This window comes from Prionailurus viverrinus, chromosome D3 (genome assembly GCF_022837055.1).
Source record: "Prionailurus viverrinus isolate Anna chromosome D3, UM_Priviv_1.0, whole genome shotgun sequence".
NCBI classification, from domain to species: Eukaryota; Metazoa; Chordata; class Mammalia; order Carnivora; family Felidae; genus Prionailurus; species Prionailurus viverrinus.
Genome location: NC_062572.1, coordinates 30,170,287 through 30,184,845, shown reverse-complemented (window position 1 = coordinate 30,184,845; position 14,559 = coordinate 30,170,287). Strand labels below are relative to the sequence as shown.

General features: G+C 47.3%; 1 protein-coding gene across 5 annotated transcripts in view; it reads right to left on the bottom strand.

Annotated features, from left to right (window-relative positions):
- Window positions 1–14,559, bottom strand: part of LOC125148618 (mediator of RNA polymerase II transcription subunit 15) — a 69,802-nt gene that overhangs the window by 25,294 nt on the left and 29,949 nt on the right. For 4 of the 5 annotated variants that reach the window (XM_047826628.1, XM_047826623.1, XM_047826625.1 and 1 more), the window contains 3 exons: window positions 7,463–7,514; window positions 5,691–5,720; window positions 3,983–4,195 (listed from right to left, as the gene is read on the bottom strand). In XM_047826628.1, the coding sequence (XP_047682584.1) occupies window positions 3,983–4,195; window positions 5,691–5,720; window positions 7,463–7,514 (295 nt within the window). Of the gene's footprint in view, window positions 1–3,982; window positions 4,196–5,690; window positions 5,721–7,462; window positions 7,515–7,741; window positions 7,932–14,559 lie in introns of those variants that run through there. The other variant, XM_047826626.1, reaches the window with a different exon arrangement.

Here is a 14,559-nt window from a genome sequence, read left to right as displayed (position 1 = left end):
TCACGGACCACGAGATCGTGACCTAAGCTGAAGTCGGACGCTTAACCAACTGAGCCACCCAGGCGCCCCTCTTTCTTTTATTTAAATAAATGCTTATCCATTTTTGAGAGAGAGAGAGAAAGAGAGAGAGAGAGAGAGAGAGAGAGAGAGAGAGAGAGAGAAAGTACATGTGAGTGGGGGGAAGGGCAGGGTGGGGGCACAGAGGACCCAAAGCAACCTCTGCATTGACAGCAGTGAGCCTGATGTGGGGCTCGAACTTATGAACTGTGAGATCATGGGTTGAGCTTAAGTTAGACACTCAACCAACTGAGCCACCCAGATGCCCCATTACCCTCCTATTTTTTATTTCCTCTTCTCTGGGCTATATTCTAGGTAATTTCTTCAAATGTTGTCTCTAGTTCACAAATTCTTTCTTCAGTTGTATCTAATCTGCTGCTCAGGAGCACCGGGTGGCTCAGTCTGTTAAGCATCTGACTCTTGATTTCAGCTCAGGTCATGATCTCATGGTTCAGTTCGTGGGATCAAGCCCCACACAAAACAGAGCCTGCTTGGGATTCTCTCTTTGTGTCCCTCCCCTGCACATGTGTGCACTCCCTCTCTCCCTCTCTCTCTCTCTCAAAATAAATACATACATACACACACACACACACACACACACACACACTTTAAAAAAAATCTGCTATTCATTCATCTCTACCTTCTCATTTCAATAATTTCATTTTTTAATTTTTAAAATGTTTTTATTTATTTTTGAGAGAGAAAGAGAGATACAGAGAGCGAGTGGGGGAGGAGCAGAGAGAGAGGGAAACACAGAATCCGAAGCAGGTTCCAATGCAGGGCTTGAACTCACGAACCACGAGATCATGACCTGGGCCTAAGTCAGGCGCCTAACCAACTGAGCCACCCAGGTGCCCCTCAATAATTTTACTTTTGTTTCTACAAGTTCTACTTGGTTCCTTTTCAAAAATTTTTTTAATGTTTATTTATTTTTGAGAGAGAGAGTGTGTGTGTGAGCCGGGGAAGAGGCAGAGAGGGAGACACCGAATCCAAAGCAGGCTCCAGGCTCTGAGCTGCCAGCACAGAGCCCAACCCGGGGCTCAAACTCACAAGCCAGAAAATCATGACCTGAGCCCAAGTCAGACACTTAACCGACTGAGCCACCCAGGCACCCCTACTTGGTTCCTTTTCAAAGCTGCCTCATCACTCCACCAGGTATCCCAGTGCTTGTTCAGTTGGAATTCCATCCTTTATTTCTTTAATCAGGCCAAGCCCATAGTTAACAATTATTATGTGTGTGGTCCCTGAGCATCTCCACATCTGTTTATTGTTTCTGTTCCTCCTCATAGTATCTCTTCTTCCTTTCAGGCCTGCTGGTCTTTATTTGTGGTGCTCAATGCTTGATCTGCAATTGCCACAGGCCTAAACTGGGAGCATTCTCCAATCTGCCCTTGCTCCTGGGGGAACTAGGGATGCCAAGGGCTCTGGCACAAATCCCACTACTCAGAGGGATGCGAGGCTTGCTTTCCCCAATCTTGCAGTGGGCCAAGACATGGCTGGGCAAAGAACTTCCCCTACCTTCTGCTGGCCCAACAATCCAAAATGCATCTAGGATCTAGTTGTTTAGAAGGACGAGGGTTCCTCAGCATCCAGTCTGTCAAGCAGACAGAAATAGGACTCATTTTTAAAGCTGGTTTTACAGGTATATGATATAAAATTCACTGAGGAACAAAAATGTACAGAGTGAAAAGTCTGTCTCCCTTCTATTGCTGTACTCAAGCCCCCAGCCTCACCTACAGTCAGCAGTTTGTTTCCATGACTAATTCAGGTCACGTGGAGACTATCACAGCGTGTTCTGGACTATCCTTTGAGAATCCTTGCAAAATCTCTGACCCAGGCCCTGTCCTGAAGCTGCCTTAACCACACAGTGCCATTTGGAGAAACTGTGAGAAAGGAATTAACAAATGTCCATTGGGCCACAACACCTATTTCGCGTAGACCAGGCAGACAAGAGGTCCAAGGCAGAGAGAGAGGGATGCTGACAGGCAGCAGCAGGACATGAAAGTAGAGAACTCACATCACATCAACCCACATGAAAGACCAGGTCCCTCTGAAGCCGAAAACAGGATGTGGGCCAAGGTCAGACTGGGGAGGGTGTGGGCAGAATACCCAAACTTTGCCAGTGAACTGACAAAGTCTTAGGAGTGAAACTGCAAGGCAAATAATGGTAGCATTCTAAACTCCTACACTTTAAAAATGATTTTTTATTATAAAATGTAAGCTGTGATAAAAAGAAATCAACCACTCTGTAACATAAAAAGGAGTCAGAACCAGTACTTCTCCTGAGAATCCTTCCATAAGCCGCCCCATGTACGTACCAGGTATGCTGACAAGACAAGAGGGGACACGGAAGCTGGAGAAGAAGAATCAAGCAAAGAGCTAAGAGTCAGATGGCAAGGTGTCAATAAGGGGAACAGAACAATGATCCAAGAAAGAAGGGGATGTCTGGGGATGGAAGGTTCCAGTCCAAGAGTGGGCAGAATGAGCCTCCACGTGGCATCTGTGAAGAGCAAAGTGATGCTCGTACAGGAAACTTGAACAAAGAATGGGGGTGCTCGGGTCAGGCAGCCTGGGCTCGACCCCAGCTCTAGTGGGCAAAGCAGAAGCAGGGACACTGCCTTCTTTGAGGGTTACTATGAGTGATGCATGAGAAAAATACATCGACACATCACAACCTGTACATGAATCAGGGTCACAGAAGCTTTATTTGCAACAGCCAAACCTGGAAACAACCTGAACACCCTTCAAGGGTGAATGGTTAAGCAACCCGTGGTACACCCAGTCCATGGAATACAATTCAGCAATGAACATGAACGACTTACTGAGGCAACTTGGGAGAATCTCAAAGGCATTATGCCGAGGGGAAAAAAGTCAGTCTCAAAATGTCAAACATTGTGCGATTCCATCGATGTAACACTTGCGAAGTGACATAACTATAGAGATAGGGAACAGATCAGCGGTTGCCAGGGCTTGAAGTTGGAGGAAGGGTGTGATTATTAAGAGATAACACAACAGCTTGCTACTGGTGATGGAACAGCCTTGCATGCTGACCCTGGTAGTGATATCACACATGATAAAGTCTCATAGAACTACACGCACGTAAGCTCGCGGGCAAGAATGCATGTAAAAACTGGAGATGTCAGAAAAAAGGCCACCTGAGTTAGCAGCATTGTCCCAAGATTCATTTCTCGGTTTTGACAATGTACTAAGATGTCAGCATTGGGGAAGCTGGGTGAAGGGCACACAGGCACTCTCTGTGTCATTCTGCAACTTCCTATGATTCTTAGACTATTTCAAAAATAAAAAAGGAAAAAATTAACAAAGCACTTTGCAGTACTGAAGTACACTCTGCATACTGAATTACTGGTTATGAAAATCAAACATCCAACAAGACAGGCCCTGGAAAGAGGAGGGAGACCCGTGCTACGCACCCATTCCCAGCTGGAGTAGCTGCATGGAGGGGACAAGGGGCTGTGTTCTGTAGAGAAGCGCCAGGAGGGCAAGGCACATCCTTCAGGGAAGGAGGGCAAGGGCAACACTGGAAGGGATGGCTCTTGAGATGGAGGTCTTCTGGGGGTTGTGGGGTGCCGAAAGCACCACTTTGTGGCTGAGAACAGCCTGAGACATAACTGTGTCTATTTCAGCTACAAAACACAATCCCCCCGGATGGAGTCCCAGACCACCCCGATCTCTTCTGAGTCCTCCACTCCTGCCCAGGGGTAGGAGGAGGGCCTCAGTGTCACTTAACCCTTTTGATAGTCTGAAAAAGTTTTGGAACTTTTTCTCTCCATACACAACAAAGATAAAAAGACAGCTACTTGGGGAGTTTCTCCACGCTTTCCTCAATACCATCTTAAGCAAAGGGATAAAAATGTACATCGCCTGCAAAGAAGGTGGCAGATTCTCTGAGAAGCACAGTACTCACTCTGTGGAGCTGCTGTAGACACAACAGCCATGCCGTGGGGGGCCATCCCCGAGGTGCCAGGGGGCGGCTGCCCTGAGAGGGGCATCGGCTGCCCCATGGTGCCAAGGCCACCCATCCCGCCCAGGGATTGTCCTGGGCCCCGAGAAGGCATGCCGATTCCAGCTGCTCCCGCAGCAGGCCCACCAGTCAGGCTCTGTAGTGCATTCATAGGGTCTGTGGGAACACAAGGGCACAGCGTCTCAGCAAGTGCCTGCTGAAACGCAAGTCTCCGAAGGTTATGAGGCCTCACAGAGCACACACTTCCTCCCACCTCCAGGCACAACTCCCTCAAAGCCCCAAGCAGTGAAAGGCCAGAGTCCTGGGAGCCTCTAGGCCTCCAACCGCAGAGGGGCCAAAATGTCAGTATCTCTGTCACTGCTCTTGAACAGGGAGCACATCTCAAACCCTAGCCTGGCTTGTGCCAGGGTCCTATCGTTGAGGTATAAACAAGCCCCTTAAGGTATATAGCAGTCCCCACCCCTCCTGGCTGTATACCCCTATGCTGGGTGAGACACAGCTGGGAACTCCAAAGACAGCAAAGGACAGCAGGCCCTTCTTCACAGTAAGAGCGAGCCTGGGGGCCAGAGAACTGAGGGGGGGGCACAGACAGATGTTCTCCCAGGGAGATTACAAGTCTCCTTGCACACCAGAAGCCCACGTCTACTAAGTCTGTGAAGAAACCCCACTAAGGAGTTCTCAGGACACCACACTAAAACAAGCTAAGGTGTGACAGAGGCGTGCAGGAAGAATCCACAGAGTGCACCAGGCACAGTGATGCTTGCCAGGAGGCAGGGGACTCAGCTCAGTGAGCAATGCTATGACCTGGAACAAGGAGCCCAGGGCTCTAGTCAGAACAATATAGACTCACAGCAAACAACTACCTACAGACAGGTATGCCCCAGCCAGGTTAGCCTGAGCAGAACTGAATGCTAAAGAACCCTATGCTCTGATGCCAAGAACTTAGACATTCTCCTGGCCACACGGTCTTCATCCCATCTAGCCCTGGGTGGCTGAGAATCACTGCACATGCCAGGAGGGGTAGCCTAGCAGGGAAACAGGGCCCACACAGACAGGTGCAGCCAGCTTGGCTGAGGCAAGCATGGGCACCCAGCATTTACAGCTGTACTGCCTGCAGTAAGACAAATAGCATGCCAGGCTGGCTCCCTTTGTGACAGATCAGAGCTCCGTTGGCCATCATGGATTCGCTAAACCCCTTCACTGGCAGCTCAGTCAGCAAGACCAGGGCTGAAGCAATACAGTTCCCATGAAACTTTGTAACTTAAGGAAGTGAATTCATAGCTATTCTCTAAAAAATATACTACCGATTATTATACTAGATATGCCATAATAGTTTTCTTCCAGAGAGCTCAACATTTTAGATAATGTGTCCATTATTGTGTGAGTTTTTAAACATCTTTTTGCTGGACAAAAACAGTATTTGAGTGACATGGGATGGGGAGGTCTCATCTGACTGCAGTCTGCCAGGAAGAGGAAGCATGGAGGAGGGGCGGGCGTGGCTCAAAGTTCTCACGGCCAGCCAGAGTTCTTTCCGTGAATTTTCTCCTCTCATAACAGCTTAACCCAGACCCACGCAGCCCACAACTGCATTCTTGCTCCCCCAAACCCAAGGTTGGGATAAAACTTTAATTCAAACAGAAAAAACTCTTACCACTGACGGAAGCTTGAGATTTTTTGTTATCTGTATTTAAGAAAACAAAAACAAAAAACAAAGTAAACAAAATTTTACATAACCACATATTTCCACAGTAAGCCAGCTTTGTAGGCATTTGCCCAGAGGTCATTTGCTGAAACTAAACAGAAGATAAGATACCTCAGAGCACACGTGTGTTTGTGTGTGCATGTCTGTATGCACTCCAGGCAGAGCTGACACTCAAGGGGGTCTGAGGGAAGAAGGTACAGAACTGCCCATGGTCAACCTGGGGCCTCAGAGAACTGTCCTCCACCCTCCCCCCCCGCCCCCAGTAGAACCTTGCCCTGGGCCTACTCTGGCCCTCCATCCTTCCCGGGATCAGGGTCTCAGCTGGGGCCCTGAACAACAAACACAAGAACTGTAGGGATCCACAATGGGCCCAGAATGGTGACCAGACCTCCACAACACCTCCTTTTTCAGCCTGCCCTGATGAGGAGGCAGCATCTCCCCTTTCTACTATGAGGAAACTGCATCTGGCCAAGGCTGGCTAAAAGCCCCACTTAGCTGGCCCTAGCACCAGGGGGCAAGCACTGCAACAGGGCTACCCTCTCTGGGTGAGGCAGGAGCCGGCGAGCGGGCCAGGGACACGCCTGGCCCCAGGGCTGTGTGCTGCTATGTCAGGCTGCCTCCCAAACAGGCCAGGCCAGCCCAGTCCCGACAAGCAGAGCCGCTTGCCAGGACAGACCAAGGCATCTCATCCAGACTGCTCATTCCCCACGCTTCTGGTTCCAACAGCTTGTTCTAAACAACATAGGGCCTTCCCAAACACAGCAAAGAAAGTAGAATCAAGTGAAGTTCATCTGGCCGGCCATTCTGGGAAAAAGTGTGGAAAGAAGCAAAATCTATGGGCCACACAGGGGCTCTGGGGTTCACAACATCTCCTTTTTTGAGATTACTAACACCATAGCCACCTCTACAAGCACGAAGAGAAGCCACTAGACGCGCCAACTGTGTGCTGCAAAGACAAGCTGTGTCAAGAGGAGCCCATCTCCTGTGGTCACACAACTGCAGGCAGGTAGGAGGCGCTGCTGGCTGAAACCTCAGAGCGCTGAACCAGCCTGGTTTCCTTTAGAGACTTTAGATACGGTGACCATCCAGGAACAGTAACTGTCCTCCATGCTTATGCATAACACACAAAAGACCACCAAGACCCCTGAGCCCAGTCTGCAAGGACACACACTTTTAAAGAGCCATGGCTGATGCCAGGCTGGGCTGACAGGACCCTAGCAGGACCCTGGGAAGCAGAGTGGGTGGAAGGCAGCAGGCACCAGGCGACCCTTACCAGGGCAGGGAGCCAGAGGCAAGACTTATGAAGTTCCAGCCTGACAGGAACACACATTTGGGTCAGACCCCCATGGGCCAATAAAGCCAACTCCTAGGGAAGGAAGTTTCTTTTCCAGGGTAAACCTGGCTTCTTTAAGAACTGCCTAGAGACAAAAGCCACAGTCTTTTGAAAAAGAAGATTAAATGGACAAGCAAAAATAGCAGTCCAGACCACTTGGAGGCTAACATTTCCATTATGCCAAAATCAGCATTTTTGAGGTTGAAGCTCTGAAGAGGATGGGAGACAGAATCAAATGCAAAGCAATGTCGAACTTCCCAGAAAGCAGGAGCTTTTTACACAGGCATTCTGCCTCAGGCACTGAGGCCAAGAAAGCCCCCACCACCCCAGGAAAGGGCCAGCCTCTCCTGGCAATCAAAACCACCCAGAAATGTAAAATTTTACTTACGAATGTCTCGAAAATGGATAATAAGCCTGGCCACGAGAGAAAGGTATTCGTCCTAAAAGCAAAAACAGGAAGCAGTTTAATCCCAGGTGAAGAAGTGAAGTCATGTGACGCCCCTTCCCACCCCCTGCACTGCTGTGTCACTGAGTTGAGGGTTCTTCCTGAAAGGCTGCCGGCTCGCCTGGCTCGGCCTCCTCTGGAATCCATCTCTCAGAGAAGAGCTGACAATGCTCAGCTATGGCAGGCCAACAAAAAGCACAAAGAAAAAGCCAAGAGGGATACCGAGAGGCGTCAAACCGCTGCTCCTTCCACTCTGCTGCAAAGGCTCAACGGAGAGGACGGCCAGCCAGCTCAGGCGCCCCTCCTCTCACAGGGGGGACGGCAAGTCCAGAGGGGATGAGGGGCCAGCTTGAGGTCACAAGGCACATCAGCAGTCGACATAGGCAGGCCGCTTTTGTCTTTGCACTATTTGTATCCAAGTACTTTCGCTTTTAATACCCGGCCTGTTGCTCTTTCACTGCTGACGTGCTTGCATGCAAATCTGGCTGTGCGCCCCTGGCTGCACTTTTCAGAGAAGCTGTGTTAATCTGAATTTACTGCACAGGCAAGGAAGAAGGCACAGTGCCACTCAAGGGTGGCAGGTGAAGGCCACTGCCGAGGGCCCGCTTTTTCCCAGCTGCCGGGTTTCTGTAACTGCACAGCAGAGCCTGCCTTCTACTGATTGACCTCTTTGCGACTAAGGACACTCGCTCCCAGGTGTTTTGGAAAATCACTACTGTGAGTTTGTCCTGTGGTCAACAAAGGAATGTCTGAGTTAAATTCTTATTTCAGCGAAGCTGTACCATCCTTCCCCTCCTTGAAATGCCTGTTCCTCTGGCAAGGCAGCCCCAATAAGGCAAAGCCTTCATTCTCCATCCTGCTTGCACGACCCTCCTAAGTCACTGTGACACAGAGAGGCCACTAGACAGCAGGCTGATGGGATGACACCCACACAACCCAGAACCCAGCTGCGCGCAGCACCTTGTGGAGGTACTACCCTGGGAACACATGCCAGTGAACTCAGGCACAAGAGTAAACCCACTGTCTTAAGAACACCTTTGGGGAAAAGTGGTCTCAGGTGAATGAAAAAATATAAGCACACTTTCTAAATCTTCATTACTCCTCACTCACCCCCAAACTTCACCCCACCACTCTTTTTTGGCCAGGGGAATCAGCAGAGGCAAACACGAGGGGGAAAAGGCCTGGGGGAAAGGCAAAGTTGGGATAAGAACGTGCAAAGGGGGGCAGGTACAAAGAGAGGGACAGTGAGCCTCTCCTGGAGCATAGGGACATTTAGCGGGTGTTGTCAACATTCCCAATTTCCAACTCCTCCCACCAATTTCCAGTAGGAAAGACAATATGCTGAGGGTAAAGGGTAGCGCCGGGAACTCCTGCCTATGGATCACCCGGTCCTTGAAGGACAGCAGTGTGGTGAGCAGGGAGCAAGGAGGTGGCGGGCCCGAAGGAAGCTCAGGAAGTAAGGCGGCCAAGTACAAGGGGACAAAAATTGGGAGGTTGCCAGGTCAATGTCTGACATCTTTTTAGGGCCTTGGGCCATCTGTTAAGTTGGGGATACCTTAAAAGAACTTGCTGAGTTTTCTCTATTTCCATAAAAGGTAAAACGAAGGGTGACTGTGTGGCTCAATCGGCTGAATGTCCAACTTTGGCTCTGGTCACGGTCTCGCAGTTTGTGAGTTCGAGTCCTGCATTGGGCTCGTTGCCGTCAGTGCTGAAGCTGCCCACACAGAGCCCATTTCAGATCCTGTCTCCCCTCTCTCCCTGCCCCTCCCCCACCTGTATGCACTCTCACTCTTTCTCTCAAAAATAAGTATTAAAAAAGAAAAGATAAAATGAGGAAGCAGGTTGAAAAAGCAACTAGATACTTTACTCAGACACAAGATACAATAAAAATGGGGCTCAGGAGCATGTCCCCAAAGCCTTGAATACAGAACCAGGATTGGGTACTCAAAGCCCTACTGCAGTCCCTGGCCCAGAGCTGGATGGCCAGAGTGGTCTGCTCCTGGCTAAGGCCACCCCACTGCCAAGTGAGTAGAGTGGAGGCTCTGGGGACCAGACTAGACCACCCTGAGAAGGCCTGGGGCACAGATCTGGCCACCTGACAGTAGGCATGGGCACAGAAAGCAGTCACACGGCTGCCAAGAGTTTCTCTTGCAGGTTAAATACATCTCCAAATTTCTCGCAAAGCCAGGCCACCCAGGAACCACTAGGAGTGGAGCGCTGCACATCTGCTGCCAGTGTTCCTCCCTCAGTAGACCTTGGGGTCTGAGACTGCGCCGCTCACGTCCCCCAGGGTGGGCTATTTTACTCCCATGGCTCCTAAGTCATAGGTGCTGACTGACCTTCCCCGGCGTGAGAATTCTCAGATTCTACTACTCCCTTCTGCTCCAAAGCACCCCACCTCTCCAGGACTGTTACAGAGAAAGGGCTGAAGAGCGTGTGATGTCCCTTGCATTCGCTCAGTCTTTATGATCTGTCCCGCTCAACATCAAAAATCTAAGTGTCAGGGCTGCACGTGAGGTTGGGTATTACCAGACCAAGGCAGTAACAGCTAATACCCTGGCATTTACGTGGTACCAGGCACAGCTCTAAACCTTTACATATATCAATGCTTTTAATTCTTCCAACCACCTACTGAGGCAGGTGCGTGGTGTCCGGTTTGCCAATGAGAAGATAGAAATGTGGGGAGAAAAGCTTTATACAGTTCAAACCTCAGCTTGACCCATGCAAGTCTAGCATGAAGGCCCAAACGACAAGGGTAAAAGATGTCTCCCCAACAGGGATGTGGAGGGAGCAGCAGGAGCAGGGACACACACAGGCTCCATATAAAATTCTAGACACCACACACTACACGCTATACACTACCTTTTGTATAAGACATGGGGAATCTGAATACATACGTATGCTTGTATCTGCAAAAAGAAATGTTAGAAGGATAAACCAAAATCGAAGATTAACAGTTACTCCCAGAGGTATCAGGGATTGGGCTGGAAATGAGACTTCACACCTTGTTGTATGGTTTTCACATTGGAAGCATGTACATTTAAAAAAAAAAATCAAATTGAAGATAATACTAAACCAAAAGAAAAAGTACAATTCCTAAAAATTCAAAATAAACTGAAACATATGAGTTAACTATCAAGATGGTGTCAAAATCATACAGTGAAAAGAACCCTTTGAGAGCTCATTTTAAAAAAGAAAAAGCAAACAAAACAAAAAACTGCATGTCCTTAGTGTAAGGGATACATTTTAAGGGCAAACAGAGCTGCAAAGAAATCTTAAACTTCATTCCACATTTTGTTATTATGTTACCAATATTAGTGGTAATATTAGTCTGTTTACCCCAAAGGTATTTTATTTTATCTTGAAGTTTTAAAACTTTTTTAGTAATCTCTGCACCCCAAACATGGGGCTCGAACTCACAACCCCGAGATCAAGAGTTGCATGCTCCTCCGACTGAACCAGCCAGGCACCCCCAAAAGTATTTTAGAGTAAAGCAAGTAATTATGCTAATATTAGAAGCCAAGATATTCACATTAAGAGAAAAGATACATGTTTAAAACGAAAGTAAAACCCTGTAAGGTTAAACTGGAATGGGAAATATCAGTGTGAAATTACGGGGTTTTTGAGGTTGTCGCTGTTATCACAAAAATATATTACTTCTTAGCTCTCTTCGCAAATAGGTGCAGAAGCCATCAGCACCAGTGCCCACACGGCATGCTCTAAATACCATTTCAGCCTCAAAAAGGAACCAGGGCTCCATAGAGGAACGGCCCATTCCGGGACCAAGACGCAAGTAAGCTGCAAAAGATGAAAGAAGTCATGATAAGGGGCCCTAAGAGGGACAGGAGGGAGCTTGGGGGCTGCCCCTCCATGAGGAAGGGAACACAGAAGCATCAAAATGAACCACTGCAATGGACTGAAATACATGAAATGCACAGCCCCAAGCTCCTAATAGTCACAGGAAGAGAATCTACCCTCATTCTCATTCCCAAGCCCTATTGATCACCTCCTCCCTGGCAGGGTGGGGGGTGGGGGGGTGGGGGGGAAACCAAGGGTAGCAAGTCCTTGGGTTACAAAGGGACAATGGACGAGAAAGCATCCCTGGGAGGTTCAGAATTGGCTGTGTTTCAAGCAACCAAGGATCCCTGGTTGATGAAAGAAAACCCTTCTTTGCAGCAAAATTCCTTGTAATAAATGTGTAAGGAAAGCCAGAATTAAGGACAATTACCACTTTGCAATACCCAATTAAATGGTGGAACATGAGGTGATAAGTGGATAGGGAACTTTTAGGAGAAGAGTCAGGCTGTCACTCTCTGAACTCCTGACCAGCTGTCGTCTCATGGGGAAATACAAATACATGGCACCACCTCGGACATATTCTTGCTAATGAAATCACTGCACCCTGGGCTCTTTCCATCTAATACTCCGTTTATAAGAAATATGGGGTAAAAAAGAGTGAGTCAGGCAAACACGCACGCCAATGACTCTGCCACTTAGGATTCACAAGGAAGTGAGGAACCTGGCAGAGAAAGCTCTGTATCATCTTGGAGAAGACACATTATCATCAAAAATAGTATGTTGGTAGATGAATGTGAAAGATGTTTCTGGGGAGGGCTCAGAGGAAATGAGAAACAGAGAATCCTTGTTAGCTAGTGACAGGAAGTTTAGCTGTATCCTACTTGTGGGGAAGGCAGAACTTGTAAGCAACAAATTTGGATATTCGGCTGAGAAGACTTCCAAGCAAAATGTTGAAGGTCTGGCCTGCTTTCTTCTTGCTGCTCAGAGTAAAATTCGAGAAGAGACAGAAACTGAGGGAAGAACTATCAAGCAAAATGGAACCTGGACTTGGTGGTTTGGGAAACTCCCAGGCTACCCAAATTGCTGAGGAGATTCACTGTTAGGAAGGTGTGCTCTGGAGAAAAGGCCAAGGGTGTGGCTTGACACAAATTTTGCTAGTGCCAAGGAGACTGGGCACAGGATTCACGAATCCCCTCAATTATCTCACAGAAGCCAAGGCCAGGGAAGAAATCACACAGGAAAGACCGGTGGAGAAATCCCTGGTCTAATGGGGTGAATCCTGTCACACACACAGGAGACCCACGAAGGCATTTGAGTGTTACACCAGCAAAAACAGTGCCAGGTTGTCCTGAAAAGGAGAGAGACTAGAAGAAATCAAAGAAGGGTGTCAGACTCCCAAAATTCTACAGGCAGAAAACAGCCTGATAAAATCACTCAGCTGCAAACATGTGCTATTCCTTAAGAAAAGGAAAGATGACCACAAGGGCAGAGTTTTAGGCCAAGAGGCCAAAGCCAACAGCCCAGAGACTGGAGTCTCCAAAGTCTGGTAATTAGTTACAGCAGCTACAGGAAACTAATACACTCTTTCTATAGGCTCATGTGTGTTATAGCATGTTTCAGTTATTTCATTTTTTTATATGGCCAAATAATATTTCACTGTATGGAGATACCACTTTTTCTCTATCCATCCATCAACTGATAAACATTTGGATTATTTCTACTTTGGGCTATTATGAATAATGCTATGAATACTTATGTACAAGCTTTTGTCGACATTTGGTAACTGTTTAATTTTTTGAGGAATCATCACAGTTTTCCACAGTGACTGCACCACTTCACATTCCATCCAGCAACGCAGGAGGTCCCAATGTCTCCAGTCATCATGAGTGTGAAGTGGTATCTCACTGCGGTTTTGGTTTCCATTCCCCTCTGACTAATGATGCTGAGGAGCTTTTCATGTACTTCTTGGCCATTTGTGTATCTTCTCTGGAGAAATGTCTATTCAAGTCCTTTACCTTTTTTTTTTCTTTGAATTAGGTTTTTTTTGTTAGAGTTGATGGAATTCTTTATATACTCTGGATACCAGTCCCTTATCAGATAAATGATTTGCAAATATTTTCCCCTATTCCATGTGTTGTCTTTTCACTCCCTTGATGGTGTCCTTTGATGCACAATAGTTTTAAATTTTTTTCTAATAGTTTTCATTTTGATGAGTCAAACTAACAGATTTTCTTTTGTTGTATGTGCTTTTGGTGTCACATGTCAGGAACTGTGGTCTAATCCAAGGTCACAAAGATTTATGCCTGAGTTTTCTTCTGTTTTATAGTTTTAGCTCTTATATTTAAGTCTTTCACACACACATTCTAATTTCTGTGTATGGTGTGAAGATGGGACCCAACCTCAATATTTCATATACAGTCATCTAGTTGTCCCAGCACCATTTGTTGAAAAGACTGTTTTTCCCCACTGAAATCTTTCAGTGCCCATGTCAAAAAAAAAAAAAAAAAAAAAAAAAATTTATTAAGAGTAAACACAAAGACTTACAGATTCTCAATTCTACCTCATTGATTTGTAAGTTTATCCTTATGCTAGTATGACATGGTCTTGATTACTATAGCTTTGTAGTACATTTTAAAATCTGGAAGTATTGGGGAGCCTGGGTGGCTCAGTTAGTTGAGTGTCTGACTCTTGGTTTTGGCTCTGGTCATTATCTCCCATTCCATGGGGTTGAGCCCCATGTCGGGCTCTGCACTGACAACAAACATGGAGTCCACTTGGGATTTTCTCTCTCTCTCTCTCTCTCTCTCTCCTCCCCCCTTCCCCTCCCTCGCTCACATGTACACACCCCCACCCAAATAAATAAATAAACTTTAAAAATTAAATTAAATTATGGGGCGCCTGGGTGGCTCAGTCGGTTAAGCATCCGACTTCGGCTCAGGTCATGATCGCGCGGTTCGTGAGTTCAAGCCCCGCGTCGGGCTCTGTGCTGACAGCTCGGAGCCTGGAGCCTGTTTCAGATTCTGTGTCTCCCTCTCTCTCTCTGACCCTCCCCCGATCATGCTCTGTCTCTCTCTGTCTCAAAAATAAATAAACGTTAAAAAAAAATTAAAAAAAAAAAATTAAATTAAATTAAATTAAATTAAATTCAGAAGTATGAGTCTTCTGTGTTCTTTTCCAAAATTGTTTTGGGTATTCTGAATCCCTTGAGTTTCCACAGGATCAGTCTGTCCACTTCTACAATG